Raw genomic sequence first — 25,199 nt, 5'->3', positions numbered from 1 at the left:
AAGTCCTGCATTCCTCTCAAGTGGAAGAAGAGGTCGCCCCCGTCGGTGGGTATGTGGCTGCGGAGGGTGGAAGATATTAAGCGGTTGGAGGACCTGGTCCTCACGGCTCAAAACAAGCAGGAGAAACATTCTCAGGCATGGAGACTCTGGAATATGTATATCTATTCAGATGAAGGGTCCGAAATGCTCGCTTCATAACTTGATCAGGAGAAATGGCCCCGCTGTCCGTGACGGCGGGGAACCTAATCCCAACCCCGGGTCGCCCCTTCTCTCCTCCCTTCTGGCCTCCCCCCCTCTCTTTTTTCCCTTTTCGGTCCTCATCCCTTTTCCTCATTCTATGGTTATTTATCTTTCTCTACCCCCCTCCCCCTTGGCCTCTGTTTGCTCTATCCCCGTTGCTCCCCTGCTAGCGCTTTCTTTCTCTTTCTAGCCAATGACAGGTGAGACATGGACAGGGCAATTGAACTTTAGACAATCACGAATTAGTAGCGCAATCTGTTCGATGTCTTTTGTAGCACAGGCCAGCGTAGGGGGAGGAGGTTATCAGGGTAGCCTTGTGATATAGGGCCGATATTGTCTCAGGTTATGCTTTGTACACTGGAGAATATCTGGTCTGTTCAGGGATAAGAATGCACGTGATTCTTACACCACCCCTTCTGGTGGACAGTACTGTATTGTATTGTAATTGTAATTTTTTTTTGTATGTATGTATGTCTTGTATGTTTTGTAAGAAAATAAATAAAAATTTATATTTGAAAAAAAAAAAAAAAGATGTTAGTTGTCTGGCTGACATGTTGATACAATACTTTAACAATGTAGTCAACCTTGGGTAGATTTGCAATAAATAAAAAATGCACATGATGTTACCTGAATAGAATTCATAAGGCTGGACATCTTCAGATTCATAAGGGTCCTCTTCCTATACAGAAAAGGAATTGTAATAAAGTGAGCAAATTATTCACTTTAATACTGGACAGCATCATTTAAACGCCAACCTCTACATTCAAGGTGAACATTTTATTTTTATAAATATTCTCTAGGTTAACTGTAGACATGGTAAGGATTTCAGCAAACATTACTGCATATCTTAACCTATTTCTGTTCTGTACATTTTGAGATAGCATAGCATAAAATATGATCAAACAATGGGCGTATCAAGGAGTTCGAAGTATATAACGGCAACCCAACAACAATGCTCATAATAAATGACAGCATCAACACCATAAACCATAGTAATCATTTTTTTTATACAAGTATCAGTTAGCTTATGGTCCTTTTGTAGTCTTTCTCATTGGATTTTTGTATTAATATGTAATTTTGTGAGATTTTTTTTGTTAGGTTATTTTGCCACAAATGCTAACTGGTAGCCTTTGCATCTACTACACTATAAGGCCAAATATTATTGAACACCTGCCCATTACACCTAACTATATGGCCAACAGTATGTGGACCCCCTTCCAAATGACTGACTTGAGGTGCACTACATATGCTTCACCATACAAATGCACTTCCAACCTGCTTCATAAACACATGCTTTGATGAGTTTGGTATGGAGGAACTCTAGTGGCCTGAACAGAGTCCAAAACTCAACTCTACTGAACACCTTTGACAGTAAACTCTGACTGCCAGCTAAATCTTCTTGTCCAACATTAGTACCTATTTTCAGCAGAGCTCTTTTAGGTGAATAGGTACAAAATCCTACTGGCACACTCCAAAATCTAAAGGAAAGTGTTCCCAGAAGAGAGAAGCCTGGTATAGCCACAAAGAATGGGACCAAATACATGACTGGCCATGGTTTTGGAATGCAACATCCAACAAACTCAAATAGGAGCAAAAGTCAGCAGTCCAAAACACTTGCCCATATAGGCCCGGATTCACAGACATCGGCGCATATTTATGCCGGCGTAGCGTATCTAATATACGCTACGCCGGCGCAGCGCACAGAGGCGAGCACTTGATTCACAAAGCTCCCACTCGCTGTTGAAGATATGCTGGGCTTCCTCGGTGTCAGCCAGCGTAGGTGGAAGTGGGCGTGAGCCATGCTAATGAGGCGTGACCCCATGTAAATGATGGACTGAGTGCCATAAAGATACGAATAATGCACGGCGCATTCGCCGTCCCGTGGCCGCATCCCAGTGCGCATGCTCAGAATCACGTTGAAACAACTGCCTAAGATACGTTGAATCACTGCCTACGACGTGAACGTAACCTATGCCTAGTCATATTCACGTACAACGTAAACGACAGAAGATATGACGGCTGTGTTCCCTGGTCCATACCTTTGCATGACTTGTGCCTCCTATATGGGAAATAATTTTACGCCGGACGTACAACTTACGCAAACCGTGTATATTATGCGCCGGGCGCATAACACTAAAACACAACTATGTTCGTGAATCGGCGTATCTCCCTCATTTGCATATGTGCATAGAAAATCTATGGGAGTGGAAAATGCGCACAGCGTAAATATGCGCCCACGATACGACGGCATAGGAAAGTTACGTCGGTCGTAGGAAGCCTATTTTCAGGCGTATCTAGTTCTGTGGGCACGGCGCACAAATACGACGGCGCATAGTTACACTTACGCGGCGTATCTCGAGATACGTCGGCGTAAGTGCTTTGTGAATCCGGGCCATAGTGTATAATCACATACCACATAATCGGACCTGATGCTGTAATAAGAAACTGCACGCTTCCTAAAATTAGGAAAACATAATACAGTAAAACCTTGGTTTGAGAGTAACTTGGTTTGAGAGTGTTTTTCAAGACAAGCAAACATTTTTAATAAATTTTGACTTGATATACAAGCAATGTCTTGATATAAGAGTAACGTCGTGTCACAACTGAGTATAAAAGAGAAGAGAGGCGCCTCTAAGTGTAGCAATATGGTTACATTTAATGAAGGTACAACATTTAGCAAACTCACTTGGTTGACGATAAGAGTCACATCTAAGTATGCAGGCATCCGGGGTAAAGCTGTGCACATACACTGTCCTCCTCACCACCATCAACATCATCCCTTCCACTCTCCGCTCCATGAGCGATTCAAGCCTCGCTTTCAGATCGCTCTACTACAGGGTAGTCTTCTTGGTCACCATTGCAGACTGACAGCAGTGAGAGACGGCGGTGTGGAGGACGGTCTATGTGGACAGTTTTACCCCGGATACCTACATACTTGGATGTGCCTCTTTTATTAATCAACCATGTGAGTTGCCAAATGTTGTACCTTCATTAACCGCTTAACGACCGCCGCATGTATATGTACGTCCACAGAATTGCACGTACAGGCAGATGGGCGTACATGTACATGCGGAGGTCGGAAATCCTCGGGGAGCGATCCGTGATGAGGGCGCAGCTATTTATTTCTAGCCGCCCCCTCGCGATCGCTCCCCGGAGCTGAAGAACGGGGAGAGCCGTGGCGGCTGCTTCGATCGTGTCATCCCTTTTATAGGGAGACACAATTGATGATGTCAGACCTACAGCCACACCCCCCTACAGTTGTAAACACACACTAGGTGAAACATAACTCCTTCAGCGCCCCCTGTGGTTAACTCCCAAACTGCAACTGTCATTTTCACAATAAACAATGCAATTTAAATGCATTTTTTGCTGTGAAAATGACAATGGCCCCAAAAATTTGTCAAAATTGTCCGCCATAATGTCGCAGTCACGAAAAAAATCGCTGATCGCCGCCATTAGTAGTAAAAAAAAAAAAAATAATAATAAAAATGCAATAAAACTATCCCCTATTTTGTAAACGCTATAAATTTTGCGCAAACCAATCGATAAACGCTTATTGCGATTTTTTTTTTTACCAAAAATAGGTAGAAGAATACGTATCGGCCTAAACTGAGGAAAAAAAAAATTATATATGTTTTTGGGGGATATTTATTATAGCAAAAAGTAAAAAATATTGATTTTTTTTTCAAAATTGTCGCTTTATTTTTGTTTATAGCGCAAAAAATAAAAACCGCAGAGGTGATCAAATACCACCAAAAGAAAGCTCTATTTGTGGGAAAAAAAGGACGTCAATTTTGTTTGGGAGCCATGTCGCACGACCGCGCAATTGTCTGTTAAAGCGACGCAGTGCCGAATCGCAAAACCTGGCCTGGGCATTTAGCTGCCTAAGGGTCCGGGGTTTAAGTGGTTAAATGTAACCATATTGCTACACTTAGAGCCTTGATATACAAGTGCTTTGGATTACAAGCATGTTTCTGGAACGAATTACTGTACTGGTGAAGGTTTGGATTTTGGAAAGTGACCAGGAGCTCACAGCAAAGTCATTTAGGATAGTGCAGGAATGGTATTATAGAAACAGGGATGAATGTGGAGCTTTCCTTTAATTTTCTATCTCTTATCACAAGACACCTAAACTGTTGCTGAACAGCTAAAAGAATCATGTCTTTATCGTTTTGTAAGGAGCTCACATGAATGATTTAGACATCTGCAGTCAGAATACACATGTGCCTTTGGTAGATACAGCACTCTGCAGCTTCGATGAAGAACACGGATAAGGCCTTAGTCATTTCTTTGATGTCAGCACATGTGTAATCCCACATTCGCAGAGATTTCCGCTGTATTGCAAGATGTATATTAACATTTCGACCTTAAAGCCAACAGGGATAAAAGCGGATGAGGCCGTTATCTCTGGTAGTCTCCTCCGCCCCATGGACCACATTAGAAATTCATGAAGAGAAGGCAATGATGATGTTTCCAGTGTCCCTGTAAAGATCTAGGAAAGTACAGGTATCATCTTCCAAAGCTGATCATCTGCTCCGGAAGACAAGGCCTTTGTTTGTTCAACACATGGCGTTGAGAATCAATTTACTGCTAAATTCGTAAGCACACATCAGCACGCCAATTAGATATAGAAGGGTTGGACATAATATTCAGTGTATCGTGCTGGATCTCATTCAGTCATGCTGCAGAAGATTGTTAGAATATTCAACTTTGCTACAGGAGCAGAAGATATACACTACTATACAAAAGTTTTAGGCAGCTGTGAAAAAAATGCTGTAAATAAGAATCCTTTCAGAAATAGAAATGTTCTTAGTTTATTTTTATCAATGAACAAAATGGAAAGTAATGCCGCGTACACACGATCGGAATTTCCAATGAAAAAAGTCCGTGTGTGGGCCTCATCTGACTTTTTTCCCCATCAGTGTTTAGAAATAGAACATGTTTTATTTTTTTCCAATGGGAAAAAAAAACAATAGGAAATTCCTATTGTCTGTGTGCAACTCCAACGGAGAAAAAAGCCACGCATGCTCAGAATCAAGTTGACGCATGCTCGGAAGCATTGAACTTAATTTTTACTCGTCGCAGCGCCACAGCTGTGTCCCTACTGCGCATGCACAAAGCGCGCCAAGCTCTCTCACTGGCCCAGAAGCAGGGGAAGGAGGAGGGGCCGAACTTGTGACGTACCTCACTGTGGCGTGGTCAGACGGAAATGTGGACAGGGTACCTGTTAAAAACAGGTACCAGCAATCCCCCCCCCAAAAGGTGCCAAATGTGGGGACAAAGTACCTGTTAAAAACAGGTACCAGCAACCCCCCCCCCCCTAAAAGGTGCCAAACGTGGCACCGGAGGGGGGAGGAATTGGATAAGCGGAGGTTTCACTTCTGGGTGGAACTCTGCTTTAAATTTCCTTTTTGCCTGAAGTTGGGCTTTAAAATAGAACCACACTTTTTTTCTTTAACTGCCTATTAATATTTATAAGAAACAACAATGTTGATCCAGGGTGTATCTAGTTATCTTTGGAGACCAGAGCACAATGGATAACACATTATAAAGCCTCGTACACATGACCGGTTTTCCCAGCAGGAAAAATGCCAGGTGAGCATTTGGCCATCAGGAAAACAGCGGGGAATCCTGATGGGAAAATAGAGAACCCTGCTCTCTATTATCTCGTCGGGATTCCAGGCAGAGTATTTCCTGCTGAGAAAATCGGTCGTCTGTATGCTTACCTGTCCATGGTAAACCCACGCATGCTCGATACGACTTTGACGCATGCGTGGTAGCATACAACGATAGTGTGGGGTGTAGCAAGGGGTGTTACAAGATGGCAGCGACAGCATCGAATGTGACGAGAGCTGGCTTGTCCTAGTTGATGACGTCACCATGTTCTTGCCATTCAAAAGAACGGCGGTTCTTTTGAATGGCCGTCTGTATGCACGTCTGGAATCCCGTCAGGAAAACCAACGTTTTTTTTTCCTGACGGGATTCTCGGCCCTGTGTACAGGGCTTAAGGGTGTTTTGCCTTCCTCTTGATCAACTGTGAGTTTGGGGTTCTGAGGATGCGGATATTTATTTTCCAGACAACTTTATGGACATGTGTCTTTTTTTGAGTGACATTAAACAAAGTTCATTTCCCACCGAGTCTTCTTTTCTTTTTAGATTCTTCTTGGCTTCCGTGCAAAAGCTATGAAGATTCTACTAGATCAGGGGTCTCCAAACAAAGGGCCGGTTTACTGTCTTTCAGACTTTAGGGGGGCAGGAGTGGCCAGTGGAATTACACAATGCCCCAGCATCAGTGGGAGTAAAAAAAATTACATTGTGCCTGTAGTCAGTAGAAGGAGGAATAGTCCCTAGTAAGGAACTAGTGGGAGGAATAGCGCCCCATTGCTGGTGTCAGTTGGAGTAATAGTGTGCCATCACTGGTGTCAGTGGGAGGAATAGTGTGCCATCACTGGTGTCAGTGGGAGGAATAGTGTGCCATCACTGGTGTCAGTGGGAGGAATAGTGTGCCATCACTGGTGTCAGTGGGAGGAATAGTGTGCCATCACTGGTGTCAGTGGGAGGAATAGTGTGCCATCACTGGTGTCAGTGGAAGGAATAGTGTGCCATCACTGGTGTCAGTGAAAGAAATGGTTCCCTAGTGTTGAAGTCAATGAAAGGAATGGTGCCCCCTTGTTGGTGTCAGTAGGAGGAATAGTGGGCAAGGCAATCAAAGGGCCACATTCGGTCCATGGGCAGCAGTTTTGAGACCACTGCACTAGATCATGGGTGACATGGAAATCTTGTAATCATAAATCAGCACATACTCAAAAAAGTGCAGTGGAGGGTAAGGCGATGGTGGACTCAGGTATATGAATGGGGGTTTTATGTGTTTATTTTATGAATAGGGATGGGGATGAGTGGGTATCATTAATCAACTTTAAATGAACGGAATTGTGCAGGCTGACTTACTAAAATATATATTTTTGCCCCTCTACCCCTTTTTAATTTTGCTTATAGTAAAACGAAACAAATAATATACCTCATGTTCGTTTTTATATTGCGAGAGCTGCAGATCATTTTCCACATTAAAAGAATGGAGTGCATCTATTCCTGAGACAGACTAGTCCCCAAGGTCATTGACTTTGTTATTTAATACTCTCTATGCTAGCTGTACAATGCCCACAAACATGGCTACCAATGACTTTCACACTCTGCTGACTGATGGCTGATCTCATAAAGGGGTTACCCACAGTTCAGTTTTTATTCAGTCACAGCTTGTTAAGCTGCCCTGTATCTACTGCTATTGTGAGGTGCGACAAGCAACACACGTCCTTGTGTGCGCTATGTCTGACAAGAGAGGAAACCGCAGATATAAACACTGCCAACCGATACACATACTGGTAAAATGCTAATACAGAATCCTTCATAATTCTAACCAAGTGTTTGTAAAATAGGCTACACAATACAGAAGCTTACAGGTTTATTTTTAATTGCATTCAATGTCATATATTGGTGTTATTTTGTGAGGTAAACTTACACGTAAGAGGATGGTAGAGACACAAAGGTTAATTTTGGGACCACAAGGGCATTTGGATTGAAAGCTGGAGTTCAGGCAGATGGAAATGACCTACTGAAAATTAAAGGACAACCGTACCTTTGGTCAAGTTGTTCTTTTATGAATGTGGCCTCCCTGCTGAGTGCAGCCCACCCAGACCTATATTCACCTTCCTCCCTGATCCACGGATCTTCAATGTGGAACCCCACTAAGTGCTACACACCGCCTTACTTCTGAAAACGTCCTTGCTGGATTGTCTTCAGCCTGCATATGCACCCTATCTCCCTATTCATTCCTGGTGGGATAGCCATACTCATGGTGGCCTCCAGAGTATACAGAGGACTGAAAGAGACCATGGACTCGGCAAGAACAGTAATCACCCATATTCTTCTTAGCAACAGGTTAGGTATTGCACGGCACTGGAAAGATTCAAACCCGCCCTCGCTGAGAGAAATCATTGAATCAACTAACACTCGTGCTTCCTATGAGCTAATGTTTGCTGCATCTCAGGGGAATTATGATAACATGAAACGCCAATGGTCCAAATGGAATGAGTGGTATAGCTTGATTTATAACAGCTGATGTGTAGATAATTCTTTATTTCCCTCACTGCTGATTTCTGATTTATAGGCTGAACAACACTTCAATATTTTATTTTATTTTGTTAATGTGTTTATTTTCTTATGCTGGTCCAGCTTTCCCAGACATTTTCTTTGTACTGCACTGTTTAGTTATGTGTTAGTTATTATTGCGGAGCTCAGGCTCAGAACACCTTGCTGTCTCTGTTTCATATTGTCTCTTATAGTTGGAACTGGGGCAGGCATTGTTGCCCTCCATCCCACAGCGCAGTTTGTTTCCAGAGGGGTGCTTGGGGGGGGGGGGGCGACTTCTCGCCCACTCGTTTCGACACCGGGCCCTGAGCAGTGAATAAACTGATCTTTGACTGTTTGTGTATTAATGTAACAGTCAAATTCGAATGTAGAACAGGACATGTTATAGTTTATTAATTGTCTATTTTCTTTCTCTGTATGTTTAAAATTCAATAAAAATTATTGGAATTGAAAGAGACCATGGAACATGTACACATGCTGAAGAGAAATCAACAAGAATATTTTCAAAAGCAAGGCTGTCCAGCACCAGCCAGGGCATAAAGTAAAGATCACTGTCTCAACAACGGGAGGGGGCTGCATTCATTTAAAGTGGGGGGCTGCATTTATTAAAGGACAGCAGCTTGTTGTAAAATACCTGTTTTTACAAACCTCAATGGCTCAAGGAGAAATGTTCGCACATAATTACTATTTTAAACACACTGTAGATCAGGGCGCAGGAGAGCAGGGAGATTAACAATCCTGGAAGTGTCAGACTAGGCCATTGCAAGACATTTACTGTAAATGTTTTAAATACTTTCAAAAAAACATTTTATTAGTAACGGTTGCATACACCATGCAAGAGCATGTGACATAGCAGGGGAAAAAAATAGAAATAAAGTACAGATCATCGTATATTTCAATTCTTCAAGTAGTTACATATACGGTCTGTCGTTTTGCTCTTAAACAATATCCAACACGTATCTGAGGTTGAAAATGATGCAACATGGTAACATGCACTAGCATACAGCAAACTATAAAGAATAGAGGGAGTCACAAGAGTACTCACAATAGAGAAGAGAAAAGAGGGATAGAAAGAGAGAGGGGTCATCGTGGCAGCTCATTCACCTGGTTATGGTGGATCTTCCCGAAAGCGCCATAGCTCCCAGAGATTGTCGTGGACATCCAGCTTGTCCCGTATCCTGGCAGTCATTCTCTCCATCTGCCCCACATCATTGATTCTAGCATGCAGAGCCTCAGGAGTAGGGGGAGAGCGGTTTTTCCAGTTTAGGGCTATAAGACAGCGGGCAGCTGTGAGGATATGGCGTGATAAGCCTAATAAGAAGAATTTGGGAGTCATGGGGACCGGTGTGTCCAGCAGACGGGCAAACACATGCTGGACCGCGTTCCAGTAGGGGGTGATTAACGAGAAACTCCAATAAATGTGAAAGAGGGAGCCCTTGTCCTTCTGACATCGCCAACAGCGATCAGAACTAGTGGGATTTATGGCGTGGAGCACTGGAGTCATATTCCAGAAGAGAAAGACTTTATATGCATTTTCCTTATATAATGTGCAGTGAGGTCTTTGCCGCCTGAGACCATATTATCCGCCATTGCTCTATGGGTATTACCTCATTGAGGGCTTTTTCCCACCTAACCATATAGGAGTGTTTACCTTGGGACTCTAGGGGGTAGGCATTTAATATTTTGTAGATGTCAGAAATTAGGCCTTTCTGGGCAGAACCGGACAGAACTAATGCCGCGTACACACGATCATTTTTCGGCTTGTAAAAAGTTTTTTAAAAATGTAATTTAAAACGATCGTGTGTGTGGGCTTCACAGCATTTTTCGGGTTCTGAAAAACAAATTTTTTTTTCCGAACATGCTGTATTTTTTAACGACGTTTTAAACAATGTCGTTTTTCGGGTTGTAAAAAATGATCGTGTGTGGGCTTTAACGACGTGAAAAACCTGCGCATGCTCAGAAGCAAGTTATGAGACGGGAGCGCTCGTTCTGGTAAAACTACTGTTCGTAATGGAGTAAGCACATTCATCACGCTGTAACAGACAGAAAAGCGCGAATCGTCTTTTACAAACACAAAATCAGCAAAAGCAGCCCCAAGGGTGGCGTCATCCTCATGGAACTTCTCCTTTATAGTGCCGTCATACGTCACCGCGCTTTGCTAGAGCATTTTTTTTTCACTGTCGTGTGTAGGCAACGTTGTTTTAATGATGAAGTTGAAAAAAACTTAGTTTTTTCTGGAGGCTGAAAAACTTTGTTTTTTACAACCCTAAAAATGATCGTGTGTACGCGGCATAAGGTTTTAAAGGGAGTTGGGGATTGCAGGTCAGGTGCTATGGACAGGGCATAGTGGCAAATTTGCAAGTAGCTATAGAACACCTGGCGAGGTAGGTCAAATTTAGTTTGAAGGCTAGAGAATGGCAGTAATTTGCGTGATAAGGGGTCCACTAGATTCCCAAAATGAAATAAATTCTGGGATGTGCATGGATATGACATTTGGTGAGCGAGGCCATCTGGCACTTTGGGATTACAAACGAATGAGGTCAGGAGCGAGCGTTCTGAAGACAGCCCAAATGGCCTCGACAGCCTGCGCCAGAGTCGCCGAGTTTTAAATACTAATAAATAGTAGCAACCTAAATTACTAAAGTGAACATAAATTATAAATGTAATAAATCCCTCACAAGAAATACTGTGCACTACTCCAGAAACAAGACTTGAAGACAATCCAGGGCAAATAATAATATAAGAAAAATCTTCTTTATTCCAATATCAACTCTGTGAAAGTTCTGTGCATAATCAGATAATCATGTGGAATCACAACGTGTGGAAAGATCTGGATCAATGTTCCCTGAGAGTGCTGACCCTTACCAGATATTCAGATCCAAAGGATCAAGCCAAGCGGATTAGCCACACACCTGGGCTGCATAGGAGATCAGGATCTTGATAAGGTCTTCCCAGCAGTGGATCAGTGGAACATCCAGAAAGCAAAAAAAATAAAACTAGATAGTGTGATATTGTCAGGTAATCACACACAGAAATTCCCCCTGTGACTGGCAGACGGACAGTGTGACATGCAAACCACCACCTAAAAACACACTGACCCTTACCAGAGATCTGGGTATAAACAAATCGAAAACACACGGGGGATATGGGCAGCCACTGGAAATGAATTCTCCCACAGACAATCCTCGGATTCACCAAAGTGTATTAGACAATCCGCGGTCATGGAGGAAGAAACTCACAATGGTGTGATAACGTTTAAGCATTTAATGGGCAAAAATGTAATACACTTACATAAAAAGCTTTTCAAAACAGCACAAAAGATCCGGCCGGTAGTAGAACGTGTAGTCCTCAAAGTTTCGGTGACGTCAGTACGTCTCCTCCCGACGTTTCGTCTACTAAGACTTGCTCACGGGTATTGAGGAGGCGTCCTGCGTCACCGTTTAAGTACAAGTAAGGAGGCGGAGCCAGCTAGGCCAATGATGGGCGCACGTCTCAGGTGAAACCCCGTCCGCCATCTTAACTCAGGGAAAAGGAAAAGGGCAAATTTAAAAACATATAAAAATCATCCTGGAGATGTCCGGTGATATGAGTAACAAGCAGAGGGCTGTCTAAGCCAATCGGGCAGCCCCCCAAGTGTCCCAATTATCCGCGGAAACATAGTATCCAGGTACAAAAAATTTCAAATTAATATCCCCACGTCCAAAACGACGGAAGTGCGGAACTGTGAATAAAATAATGACATCATGAAAGGCTCTTGATTGCTGTAGCCCTATAATTTGGTAGAGCACAGAGTAAAAACAGAAAGTTATTGCGCTGTGATGTATGTGATTGCCACGCCTCTCTACCGCAAATGGGATGTTGTGACAAATTATCTCAGCATTTACCATTCATAAAGCAAATATCAGATAGATCTAACAAAGATCACCATGTCATCCGCTTGAATGGAGGAATATACATGCAAAAATGTGAAATAAGCATATATAATCAAAAGTAGATATTTATTTAAAAAAATTACTTTAAAAATTAATTAATTAAAAAATATGTGCAAAATGCCCAATTGAATCTTAATGTAAGGTTCATAAGTACATGATGGCTTATTGGGGCACCTGAGACCTATGTCCACAATACAAAAAATTCCAGTCAGGCAATGCTCAATGCCTTCGTGAAATGCATAAACAGTATACAAAATATAAACAAGTATAAATATAAAATTGTAAATACGGAATATATAAAAATATATACAGTATATTATATAGAACACATGAAAAACTCAAAAAAACATATGTATTATAATATGGACCCCAACAACAATTAATATAGACCTACTAAGTAGGGAAGTGCCGTCTGGGCTAACGCCGACAGCGACCATTCAGAGCTCTGAATGGTCGCTGTCGGCGTTAGCCCAGACGGCACTTCCCTACTTAGTAGGTCTATATTAATTGTTGTTGGGGTCCATATTATAATACATATGTTTTTTTGAGTTTTTCATGTGTTCTATATAATATACTGTATATATTTTTATATATTCCGTATTTACAATTTTATATTTATACTTGTTTATATTTTGTATACTGTTTATGCATTTCACGAAGGCATTGAGCATTGCCTGACTGGAATTTTTTGTATTGTGGACATAGGTCTCAGGTGCCCCAATAAGCCATCATGTACTTATGAACCTTACATTAAGATTCAATTGGGCATTTTGCACATATTTTTTAATTAATTAATTTTTAAAGTAATTTTTTTAAATAAATATCTACTTTTGATTATATATGCTTATTTCACATTTTTGCATGTATATTCCTCCATTCAAGCGGATGACATGGTGATCTTTGTTAGATCTATCTGATATTTGCTTTATGAATGGTAAATGCTGAGATAATTTGTCACAACATCCCATTTGCGGTAGAGAGGCGTGGCAATCACATACATCACAGCGCAATAACTTTCTGTTTTTACTCTGTGCTCTACCAAATTATAGGGCTACAGCAATCAAGAGCCTTTCATGATGTCATTATTTTATTCACAGTTCCGCACTTCCGTCGTTTTGGACGTGGGGATATTAATTTGAAATTTTTTGTACCTGGATACTATGTTTCCGCGGATAATTGGGACACTTGGGGGGCTGCCCGATTGGCTTAGACAGCCCTCTGCTTGTTACTCATATCACCGGACATCTCCAGGATGATTTTTATATGTTTTTAAATTTGCCCTTTTCCTTTTCCCTGAGTTAAGATGGCGGACGGGGTTTCACCTGAGACGTGCGCCCATCATTGGCCTAGCTGGCTCCGCCTCCTTACTTGTACTTAAACGGTGACGCAGGACGCCTCCTCAATACCCGTGAGCAAGTCTTAGTAGACGAAACGTCGGGAGGAGACGTACTGACGTCACCGAAACTTTGAGGACTACACGTTCTACTACCGGCCGGATCTTTTGTGCTGTTTTGAAAAGCTTTTTATGTAAGTGTATTACATTTTTGCCCATTAAATGCTTAAACGTTATCACACCATTGTGAGTTTCTTCCTCCATGACCGCGGATTGTCCAATACACTTTGGTGAATCCGAGGATTGTCTGTGGGAGAATTCATTTCCAGTGGCTGCCCATATCCCCCGTGTGTTTTCGATTTGTTTATACCCAGATCTCTGGTAAGGGTCAGTGTGTTTTTAGGTGGTGGTTTGCATGTCACACTGTCCGTCTGCCAGTCACAGGGGGAATTTCTGTGTGTGATTACCTGACAATATCACACTATCTAGTTTTATTTTTTTTGCTTTCTGGATGTTCCACTGATCCACTGCTGGGAAGACCTTATCAAGATCCTGATCTCCTATGCAGCCCAGGTGTGTGGCTAATCCGCTTGGCTTGATCCTTTGGATCTGAATATCTGGTAAGGGTCAGCACTCTCAGGGAACATTGATCCAGATCTTTCCACACGTTGTGATTCCACATGATTATCTGATTATGCACAGAACTTTCACAGAGTTGATATTGGAATAAAGAAGATTTTTCTTCTTCTTTTGGGACTTTATAGTGTTCACTATTTTTTGATAAAGTCACGTTTTTTTAGCGCAACTCCATTCCTTCTTTTCATAGTATCTTTTGTTTGTATAAACATTTTGAGTTTGCAGCTGTTTTTATTATTGTTATAGATAAGCGCACTTTTTCCATTTTTTGCAAATAATAATATAATGAGATAAGTATATCTTCAATACCGTGGAAATGATGAATAAACGTGATAAATTTCTCTTTAATAAATAAAGTGCAATTGCTCCAAAGTGCCAATTCAATGAATAAATGTGAACGTGTCTAGTTATAAAGTGCTTAATGTGCAAGACAGCAGTAAAAATCCAATTCATTCAAATGTTTCCACCATCCGCTATGTACTAGTGGTTTGCCCCAGCCTCTCATCTTGGACAGAGACCCCTACAGGTCGAGTCAAGCCTCTGTATATTTTTAGGGATACCCAGCCAATTGGACAACAGTTCTTTCCAAGCTCTTCCTTCCCATCATATGCAGTTTACATGCAATAAAAAAAAGGGGGGTCCATGGTGTAGTATTCAAATAAAATTTATAAAAAAAAAAAAAAGGTAGTAACTCACAGTTAAAGTGGTTGTAAACCCTCAGGGACAACTTTCACCTACAGGTAAGCCTTTATCTCGCTTGAAATATCTCCTAAACCTCCATGGTTTAGGAAATACTTGCAATGTCCTCGAACGAAGGCCTCTTCTGCGCATGCGCCATCTTGAAAGGGCACGCTGTGCTGTTTCAAGCTGGGGTCATGCCGTGACAGGTGGCTCGCATGCAAGAGAGTGACTTTACGCGACTCCGGCCAGTCACAGAGCCGGATTTTGCGGCCCCGGAAAGAACAGAGGTGAAGAATGGACGCTCGCTGCATATGCATAGTAGCCCATTATGCTTTACCTTTGCAGGGAAACAAAGAGGAAGTAAAACCCATCAGGGTTTATTTCCTCTTTAAAACTTGCGCTTCACAAACAAAGGAGACTGGAAGATCCTTTGTTTGTGAAGTTGAACAGCGCAAATCTTAACTGAGTTACTATGTTTTTTAAATACATTTTATTTGAATACTACACCATGGAGCCTCCTTTTTTATTGCATGTAAACTGCATATGATGGGAAGGGGGCACTCGTGCGGGCGTGCTCCCCTGTTCTGCTGCTGCATCCATTGACATAGACAGCAGGACTCGGCCCCGCCACCCACATCATTGGATTTGATTGACAACAGCAGTCAATGGCTCCTGCTGCTATCAGTTTATCTAATGAGGACTCGAGACACCGGCTGGAGCTGGTGTGCTCGTCCCCTTCGCTGGAAAGATCAGATAAGTAAAAGGGGGGCTCTGGGGGGCTGTTGCATCACAGGAGGTTTTTCCCCTTAATGCATAGAATGCATTAAGGGGAAAAACCTTGAGGGCCAGATTCAGGTACATTTGCGTATCTTTGACCGGGCGTAACGTATCCGATTTACGTTACGCCTCCACAACTTAGACAGGCAAGTGCTGTATTCTCAAAGCACTTGCTCCGTAAGTTGGGGCGGCGTAGCGTAAATCGGCCGGCGTAAGCCCGCCTAATTCAAATTTGGATCAGGGGGGCGTGTTTTATGTAAATCTACTGTGACCCGACGTGATTGACGTTTTTCCCGAACGGCGCATGCGCCGTCCGTGGAATTTCCCAGTGTGCATTGCTCCAAAGTACGCCGCAAGGACGTCATTGGTTTCGACGTGAACGTAAATGACGTCCAGCCCCATTCACGGACGACTTACGCAAACGACGTAACTTTTTCAAATTTCGACGCGGGAACGACGGCCATACTTAACATTGTTGCGCCGCTTTTCATGCCATCACATAGAAGGGGCAACATTACGCCGGGAAAAGCCTTACGCCTTTACTGCGTCGGCCGCGCGTACGTTCGAGAATTTGCGTATCTAGCTAATTTACATATTTTGACGCGTAAATCAGCTTACACGCCCCTAGCGGCCAGCAGAAAATTGCAGTTACGATCCGACGGCGTCTAATGGATATCTATGCGTAACTGATTCTAAGAATCAGGCGCATCGATTTGACGGCTCGGATTAGGACTTACGACGGCGTACATGGCGCTGCGCCGTCATAAGTCCTCTGAGAATCCGGGCCTGAGAGTTTAAAACCCCTTTAAGCTAAAGTATATACAGTTGTGCTCAAAAGTTTGCATACCCTTGGAGAACTGGTAATATACATACCATTTTTAGGGAAAACATGAGTGAGCAGCAAAACCTATTTCTTGTATTTCTTATGGGATTCCTATTCAATTATAAGTTATAACAGAATAAGACAAACATAAAACAAAACATAAAACAAGTTAACAAATGAAATTACCCCGGTTCAAAAGTCTGTATACCCTTAGGGGCAGATCCACAAAGATCTGCCCCGGCGCATCGTATCTGAGATACGCTACGCCGCCGTACCTTACCTGGCTTTGGTTCGAATCCATAAAGATTTTGCGCCGTAAGTTACGGCGGCGTAGTGTATCTCAAGCGGCCTAACGGAGCAACAGAAATCAAATTGGGCGGGTAGGGGACGTGTTTCATTTAAATGAAGCGCGTCCCCACGCCAAACGAACTGCGCATGAGCCATCCCTAAATTTCCCGCCGTGCATTGCGCGAAATGACGTCGCAAGGACGTCATTGGTTTTGACCTGGACGTAAATTACGTCCATTCCAATTCACGAACGACTTACGCAAAAAAAAAAAAAAATATTAAATTATACGCGGGAACGACGGCCATACTTAACATTGAGTACACCACAAAATAGCAGCTTTAACTATACGCCGAAAAAAGCCGACGTAAAGGAATGCGCCGGCCGCTCGTACGTTCGTGGATCGTCGGAAATAGCTAATTTGCATACTTGACGCGGAAAACGAAGGGAACGCCACCCAACGGACGCCGAAGAATTGCATCTTAGATCCGAAGGCGTACAAAGACGTCGGATCTAACCCAGATGCCGTCGTATCTTGTTTTGAGGATTCAAAACAATGATACAACGCAGGAAATTTGAAAGTACGCCGGCGTATCAGTAGGCCGGCGTACTCTCTCTCTGTGGATCTGCCCCTTAGTTCTTAACACTGTGTATTGCCCCCTTTAGCATCAATGACAGCGTGAAGAGTTTTGTAATAGTTGTCTATGAGGTCCTAATTTCTTGCAGGTGGTATAGCTTCCCATTCGTCTTGGCAAAATGCCTGCAGGTCATGCAAAGTCTTTGGTCGTCTTCCATGAACCACATGTTTGCTATCTCTCCAGAGTGGATCGATTATATTAAGGTTAGGAAACTGATGGCAATGCCAGAACCTTCATCTTTTTCTGCTGTAAAAACTGCCGGGTCTACTTGGAGTTGTGCTTAAGGTCATTGTTGTGCTAGAAAGTCCAAGAGCATCCCATGCGCAGCTTTCGTGCAAAAGAATGCCAGTATTTTCTGATAACATGCTGCATGCATCTTGCCATCAATTTTCACAAGATTCTCTGCGTCTTTACACCCCCAAAACATCAGTGAGCCACCACCTAGCTTAACAGTTGGAATGGAATTCGTGTCCCTATAGGCCTTGTTGACGTCTCTCCAAACATAGCACCTATACCTATAGATTTCCCTTTGTATCCCAAACAATTCTTCTGGCAGTTTGGCAGTTAATAAGTGATTGAATAGTACGGACTGGCATATTCAAGGCTTTGGATATCTTTTTATATCCTTTTCCATTTTTATAGTTCTATCATCTTGTTACACAGGTCTTTTGACAGTTATTTTTTTCTCCCCATGGCTTAGTACATCCATGTGAGCTAACAAATTCATTGACTATTTATACACAGATACTAGCGATTTAAAAAGCAACAGATGTGGGAAATTAAGCTTTAATTGCCATTTTAATTTGTGTGTCACCTTAAGTGTCTGTACCTAGGCCAAGCGTTCCAGGGGATGGAAACTTTTGATCGGGGCCACTTGGGAGATTTCTGTTATCATTATGATGTAAAAAAAAAGAGCCAAACAACTATATGAGAACAAACGGCTTTATATGATCACTATTCTTAAATAAAAGATATTTTTTTGGCATGATCAGTCATATTTTTCAATATTAACCACTTGGCGCCTGTGCTATAGCCAAAAGATGGCTACAGCGCGGGCTTATAATGCTGGGAGGGCGCACATGGACGTTCTCCTATTCTCGTGCTGCCCGTGCTCCTACTGGGGCGCACTCTGATCGGCTAGTCCTCTGCGTAAAGGGCCAATAACAGTGGGCCCTTAAGCACATGATCAGCTGTCAGCCAATGACAGCTGATCACGGAAGTAAACAGAAGTCGGTTACCTGCTTTTTTTTCCACTCATGCTGCCAGAGTGAAGAAAATAAGAAAACTGTTAGCCATCTTATGTTAGAGTCCCCTTAGTGCCCACCAGTTCTGCAAATCAGTACCCTTCAGTGCTGCTAATCAGTGCCCACCAGTGCCACCTATTAGTGCCAATCACTGCTGCCAATCAGTGCCTCATCATCAGTATTACTTATTAGTGCTGCCTACCAGTGACTATCAGTGCCGCCTGTCAGTGCCGCTTATCAGTGCCACATCTCCGTGATGCTTATCAGTGCCCATTAGTGCCACCTATCAGTGCCACCCATCAGTGTAGCCTCATCAGTGCCTCCTAATCAGCGCCACCTATCAGTGCCCAGTTCCACCTCATCAGTGCCCATCAGTGAAGGAGAAAAATTACCTGTATGCCCTGGTTCACACTGGGCTGCGGGAGTGAAGCCGTGCAAGTTCAGCTGAACTCGCACGATTTCACTCCCGCCGGCAGTCCCGATTTCGGCCGCGATTTAAGAGACATCTGTGCAGGTTTCTGCACAGATGTCAATGTAAATCGCGGCCAGAAATCGCAAAAAGTAGTACAGGAACTACTTTTTGAAATCGGTGCAGCGCCGCAGATGCGGCGTCGCACCGATTAGGACAGTGTCATTGCCGACAATTGCCGGCAAATGCCGCCGATGTGAGATGCGATTTCACATGTGAAATCGCATCTCAAATCGAAGCAAAACGTACCCAGTGTGAACCTGGGCTATGATAAATTTTATACCAATTTTTTTTTTTCAAACTGCTCGGTCTTTAAAAAAAAAAAAAAACACAATGGTGAATAAAAGCTCTATTTGTGTGAAAAAAAAGATAAAAATGTCATATGGGTACAGTGTTGCATGACCACATAATTGTCATTCAAAGTGAGAGCGATGAAAGCCTAAAATTGGCCTGAGCATTAAGGGGGTATAAGTGCCCAGTAAGCAAGTGGTTTATGCTCAAATTACATGATTTCTGCCATAATCATTTTATTAGGCTATGTGGTTATTTTTAGCTTTTACTGATGAAAACAACTGTTGCTGTGAAGTATGACAATTATTATAGCTTAGTGATTAGGGCTTATTGTTTCCTGTGCTGTTCTATGACAAGGCGTTGAACCCTCAAACAAATAAGTATTTCATCAGTGGAACATGCTGAGTAAAACTTCTGAAGGTCTTTTCTTTCAATTTCGATATTCGCTGCACGTTTCTTAGGAAAAATACAAAAGGTACGCATAAAAGAATACCTACCGATTCCGATTGGCTGCTGCTGCTATGTTCTGAAAGAACATCTTGGATTTCTGCCTCATCACACATGATACGTCAGTTGGAGCTTACATCCAAGACAAGCGAATGTTCTCTGTACAAAGAGAGGAAATATTGTATCACTTGCCCGAAAGCCACAAAGAAGTAACAATTATAGAAGCTGTGCCATTTGCCATTTTCAAATCACTAATAGCAAGACATGAAAAGCCAGATATTAGAGCGGTAGGGAAGAGAGGAGCCTGTAATAGCAAGGGCCGATCCTAGGCAGGGTGCACAGGGTGCTTTGCTCCCAGGCGCCTGCAGAGGTGGGGGGCGCTGAAGTGCCAGAGATCTCCCCTCCCTCCTTGTTTGTGTCCATCCAGAACTAGTGTTCTGAGCATAGGTGTGTGTCTGTCCAGAACTGATGTGTGAGCATAGGGCAGCCCATCCAGCCTGGCAGTGCTTGGGGGAGGGGCTGCTCCTCTTCCTGACACAAGAATTCTAGTTTTCAGTGGCTGCTGAGTGCTGATGTGCAGAAATGAATTCCTCACACTGGGAGTCTTGGATCCTGCACTGTCTCCACCAACTCCCATCTCTATCTTGGGCTGAACAGAGAGAGAACCGAGGTGAGTCACAGTGTTCAGTGTGCTGTGTGCTGGGGATGGGATCCCCAGCATCCCTTTACACGTGCTCTGGGCTGCCCCTGCTCTAGATGTTTTATGGCATGATAGATTGCATAGAATACACAGCACCTGCCCATCTCCTGTACTATGTCTGCAGTCTCTGACCATCTCCTTTACTATGTCTGCAGTCTCTGACCATCTCTTTTACTATGTCTGCAGTCTCTAACCACCTCCTGTACTATGTCTGCGGTCTCTGACCATCTCCTTTACTATGTCTGCAGTCTCTGACCATCTCCTGTACTATGTCTGCAGTCTCTGACCATCTCCTGTACTATGTCTGCAGTCTCTGACCATCTCCTGTACTGTGTATGCAGTCTCTGATCATCTCCTGTACTGTGTATGCAGTCTCTCTAACAGAAGCCCTCTTTGTGTCCATCAGAGAGCCCCCCCCCCTCCAGGTCCCAATAAAGTACTCTGCTTCTCTTCCTGTATTTTGTTTATTGTTAACAGATCATGTAAGGATCCAAGGGTAATGAAGACTTTGTGGGGGAGCATCTCTGTGGTTGAGTCATTGCCACAGAAACATTTGTAAAGGGGAGGAGTTAGTAACATGACCACGCCCATGTGGGGGCGCCAGAAATATTTCTGCACCCAGGCGCCTGTGACCCTAGGATCGGTCCTGTAGCAATGGCAATAGTTTTGCATTCCTTTTGGGCTGTTCAATATTGAAATGCCACAGGATGCTTTTTTAAATGTACTTAAAAATTTTGTTTAAAGTTTAACCACTTGACAACTGGGCACTTAAACCCACTTAATAACCAGACCAATTTTCAGCTTTCGGTGCTCTCACATTTTGAATGACAATAACTCAGTCATACAACACTGTAACCAAATGAAATTTTTGTCCTTTTTTTCCCACAAATAGAGCTTTCTTTTGGTGGTATTTGATCACCTCTGCGGTTTTTATTTTTTTCGCTATAAATGAAAAAAGAACGAAAATTTTGTAAAAAAATGAATTTTTCTTCATTTCTATTATAAGATTTTGCAAAAAATGAATTTTTCTTCATAAATTTGGCCTAAAATGTATACTGCTACATATCTTTGGTAAAAAAAAAAAAAAAAATTTGGATATTATTTAGTCTGGGTGAAAGTTATAGGGTCTACAAGCTATGGTACCAATTACTGAAAATTGATCAATTTGATCACATCTGATGTACTGACAGCCTCTCTCATTTCTTGAGACCCTAACATGCCAGAAAAGTACAAATTCCCCCTAAATGACCCCTTTTTGGAAAGAAGACATTCCAAGGTATTTAGAAAGAGGCATGGTGAGTTTTTTGAAGTTGTCATTTTTTCCCACAATTCTTTGCAAAATCAAGGTTTTTTTTTTTTTGTTTTTTTTTCCACAAAAGTTTCATATTAGCAGGTTATTTCTCACACACAGCATATGCATACCACAAATTACACCCCAAAACACATTCTGCTATTCCTCCCGAGTATGGCGATACCACATGTGTGAGACTTTTACACAGCGTGGCCACATAGAGAGGCCCAACATGCAGGGAGCACCATCAGGCGTTCTGGAACACCCAGACCAATTCTGACATTCCTCTCCTACATGGAAAAATCATAATTTATTTGCTAGAAAATTACATAGAACCCCAAAACATTATATATGCTTTTTTAGCAAAGACCCTAGAGAATACAATGGCGGTCGTTGCAACTTTTTATCGCGCATGGTATTTGCACAGCAATTTTTCGAACGCATTTTTTTGGGAAATAAAACAGTTTTGTGCTTTTTAAAAAAAAAAACATTAAAGTTAGCCCAATGTTTTTGCATAATATGAAAGACGAAGTTACGCCGAGTAAATAGATACCCAACATGTCACCCTTCAATATTGCACACGCTTGTGGAATGGCGCCAAACTTCGCTACTTAAAAATCCCCATAGGTGACGTTTTAAATGTTTTTACTGGTTACATGTTTTTAGTTACAGAGGAGGTCTGGGGCCAAAATGATTGCTCTCGCTCTAACGTTCGCAGCGATACCCCACATGTGTGGTTTGAACACCGTTTTCATATGTGGGCGGGACTTACGTACACATTCGCTTCTGTATACGAGCACGCGGGAACAGGGGCGCTTTAAATATTTTTTTTTTATTTTTATTGTTCATTTTACTTAATTTATTTTAGTTTGACACGTTTTTCCCCAAAAATAAATGTTTTGATCACTTTTATTCCAATTACAAGGAATGGAAACATCCCTTGTAATAGGAATATAGCATGACAGGTCCTCTTTACAGTGAGATATGGGGTCAATAAGACCCCACATCTCACCTCTAGGCTGGGAAGCCTGAAAAAAAACAAGAAAAAAAACGATCCTGGCTTCGATCGCAGCGGTGAGTCAGAAGAAGCACCGGAGGGCGAAGGGAGTGGGGACGTCCCTTTTTGCCTCCCGTAAGAACGATCAAGAGGCGGAACAGCCGCCATGATCGTTCTTATGGTGTAGAGAATCGCCGGCTGAAAAAAATGATATCTGAATGATGCCTGTAGCTGCAGGCATCATTTAGATATCCCTGCACAAAGTCAAGGACGTCATATGACGTGGGCGGGAAGTGGTTAAAACGCATTTTTTTCCCCAGAGTATTTTCTGGGTATTGCAAAGTATTGGTGTGGGGGTATTGCAGAGTATTGGTGCGGGGGGTATTGCAGAGTATTGGTGCGGGGGTATTGCAGAGTATTGGTGCGGGGGTATTGCAGAGTATTGTGTGGGGGGTATTGCAGAGTATTGGTGCGGGGGGTATTGCAGAGTATTGGTGCGGGGGTATTGCAGAGTATTGGTGTGGGGGTATTGCAGAGTATTGGTGCGGGGGTATTGCAGAGTATGGTGCGGGGGTATTGCAGAGTATTGGTGCGGGGGTATTGCAGAGTATTGTGTGTGGGGTATTGCAGAGTATTGTGCGGGGGGTATTGCAGAGTATTGTGCGTGGGGTATTGCAGAGTATTGTGCGGGGGGTATTGCAGAGTATTGTGCGGGGGGTATTGCAGAGTATTGTGCGGGGGGTATTGCAGAGTATTGCGCGGGGGGTACTGCAGAGTATTGCGCGGGGGTACTGCAGAGTATTGCGCAAGGGGTACTGCAGAGTACTGGCAGGGGGTACTGCAGAGTATTGCGCGGGGGTATTGCAGAGTATTGCGCGGAGGTATTGCAGAGTATTGCGCGGGGGTATTGCAGAGTATTGCGCGGGGGTATTGCAGAGTATTGCGCGGGGGTATTGCAGAGTATTGCGCGGGGGTACTGCAGAGTATTGCGCAAGGGGTACTGCAGAGTATTGCGCAGGGGTACTGCAGAGTATTGCGCGGGGGTATTGCAGAGTATTGGTGCGGGGGTATTGCAGTGTATTGAGCGGGGGTATTGCAGAGTATTGCGCGGGGGTATTGCAGAGTATTGCGCGGGGGTATTGCAGAGTATTGCGCGGGGGTATTGCAGAGTATTGCGCGGGTGTTTTGCAGAGTATTGCGCGGGTGTTTTGCAGAGTATTGCGCGGGTGTTTTGCAGAGTATTGCGCGGGTGTTTTGCAGAGTATTGCGCGGGTGTTTTGCAGAGTATTGCGCGGGTGTTTTGCAGAGTATTGCGCGGGGGTATTGCAGAGTATTGCGCAGGGGGTATTGCAGAGTCATTGCGCAGGGAAGGCAGAGCATTGCAGAGTATTGCGCAGGGAAGGCAGAGTATTGCAGGGGTTAATGCAGAGTATTGCACAGGGAAGGAAGAGTATTGCAGGGGGTTAATGCAGAGTATTGCACAGGGAAGGAAGAGTATCTCAGGGGGTTAATGCAGAGTATTGCACAGGGAAGGAAGAGTATTGCAGGGGGTTAATGCAGAGTATTGCACAGGGAAGGCAGAGTATTTCAGGGGTTAATGCAGGGATGGCTGAGCAGGGATGGATGGATCTGTGACTGCAATAGTCACAGATCCATCCCACACTGCTGCTGCCATCCGCGCTCTCCTCTCACACTGTACCGATCGGTACAGCGAGAGGAGGGAGGAACCGGCGTCATCAAATGACGCCGGTTTGTTTACCTGTGATCGCGCCGTCATTGGACGGCGCGATCACATGGTAAAAGATCGCCGTTGCCGGTCAGTTACCGTGATCTGTGTAGCGCTGGGTCTCATAGACCCGGCGCGCACAGAATTTTCTGTGTGCGCGCCCGAGGCGGCGCGCATTACTGCTTCTGGTGGGCGCCGTTTCAGAACGGCGACCCCCAGTTAAGCAACCACCTTGCCGCCGTTTGTAGACGGCGGCTGGTGGTTAAGTGGTTAATAAAGGTACAATTGTTTTCCCCTAAATAGCTTTCTTTACCTTAGTGCAGTCCTCCTTCACTTACCTCATCCTTCCATTTTGCTTTTAAATGTCCTTATTTCTTCTGATAAATCCTCACTTCCTGTTCTTCTGTCTGTAACTCCACACAATAATGCAAGGCTTTCTCCCTGGTGTGGAGTGTCATGCTCGCCCCCTCCCTTGGACTACAGGAGAGTCAGGACGCTCTCTACGTTTCAGATAGAGAAAAGAGCTGTGTGTTAGTGGGCGTC

The 25,199-nt window shown here is 43.4% G+C and overlaps 1 protein-coding gene across 2 annotated transcripts in view; it reads right to left on the bottom strand.

Annotated features, from left to right (window-relative positions):
* The window catches only part of AGBL3 (AGBL carboxypeptidase 3), a 229,155-nt gene that overhangs the window by 182,683 nt on the left and 21,273 nt on the right, over nucleotides 1-25,199 (bottom strand). For both annotated transcript variants that reach the window (XM_040345660.1, XM_040345661.1), the window contains exons 2-3: nucleotides 19,993-20,101; nucleotides 868-919 (exon numbers count right to left, since the gene is read on the bottom strand). In XM_040345660.1, the coding sequence (XP_040201594.1) occupies nucleotides 868-919; nucleotides 19,993-20,058 (118 nt within the window). In that variant the 5' untranslated portion in view covers nucleotides 20,059-20,101. The remainder of the gene's footprint in view (nucleotides 1-867; nucleotides 920-19,992; nucleotides 20,102-25,199) is intronic.

This window comes from Rana temporaria, chromosome 3 (assembly GCF_905171775.1).
Source record: "Rana temporaria chromosome 3, aRanTem1.1, whole genome shotgun sequence".
NCBI classification, from domain to species: Eukaryota; Metazoa; Chordata; class Amphibia; order Anura; family Ranidae; genus Rana; species Rana temporaria.
The sequence above is the reverse complement of the archived record's forward strand: the minus strand, read 5'-3'. Positions and strand labels throughout refer to the sequence as shown.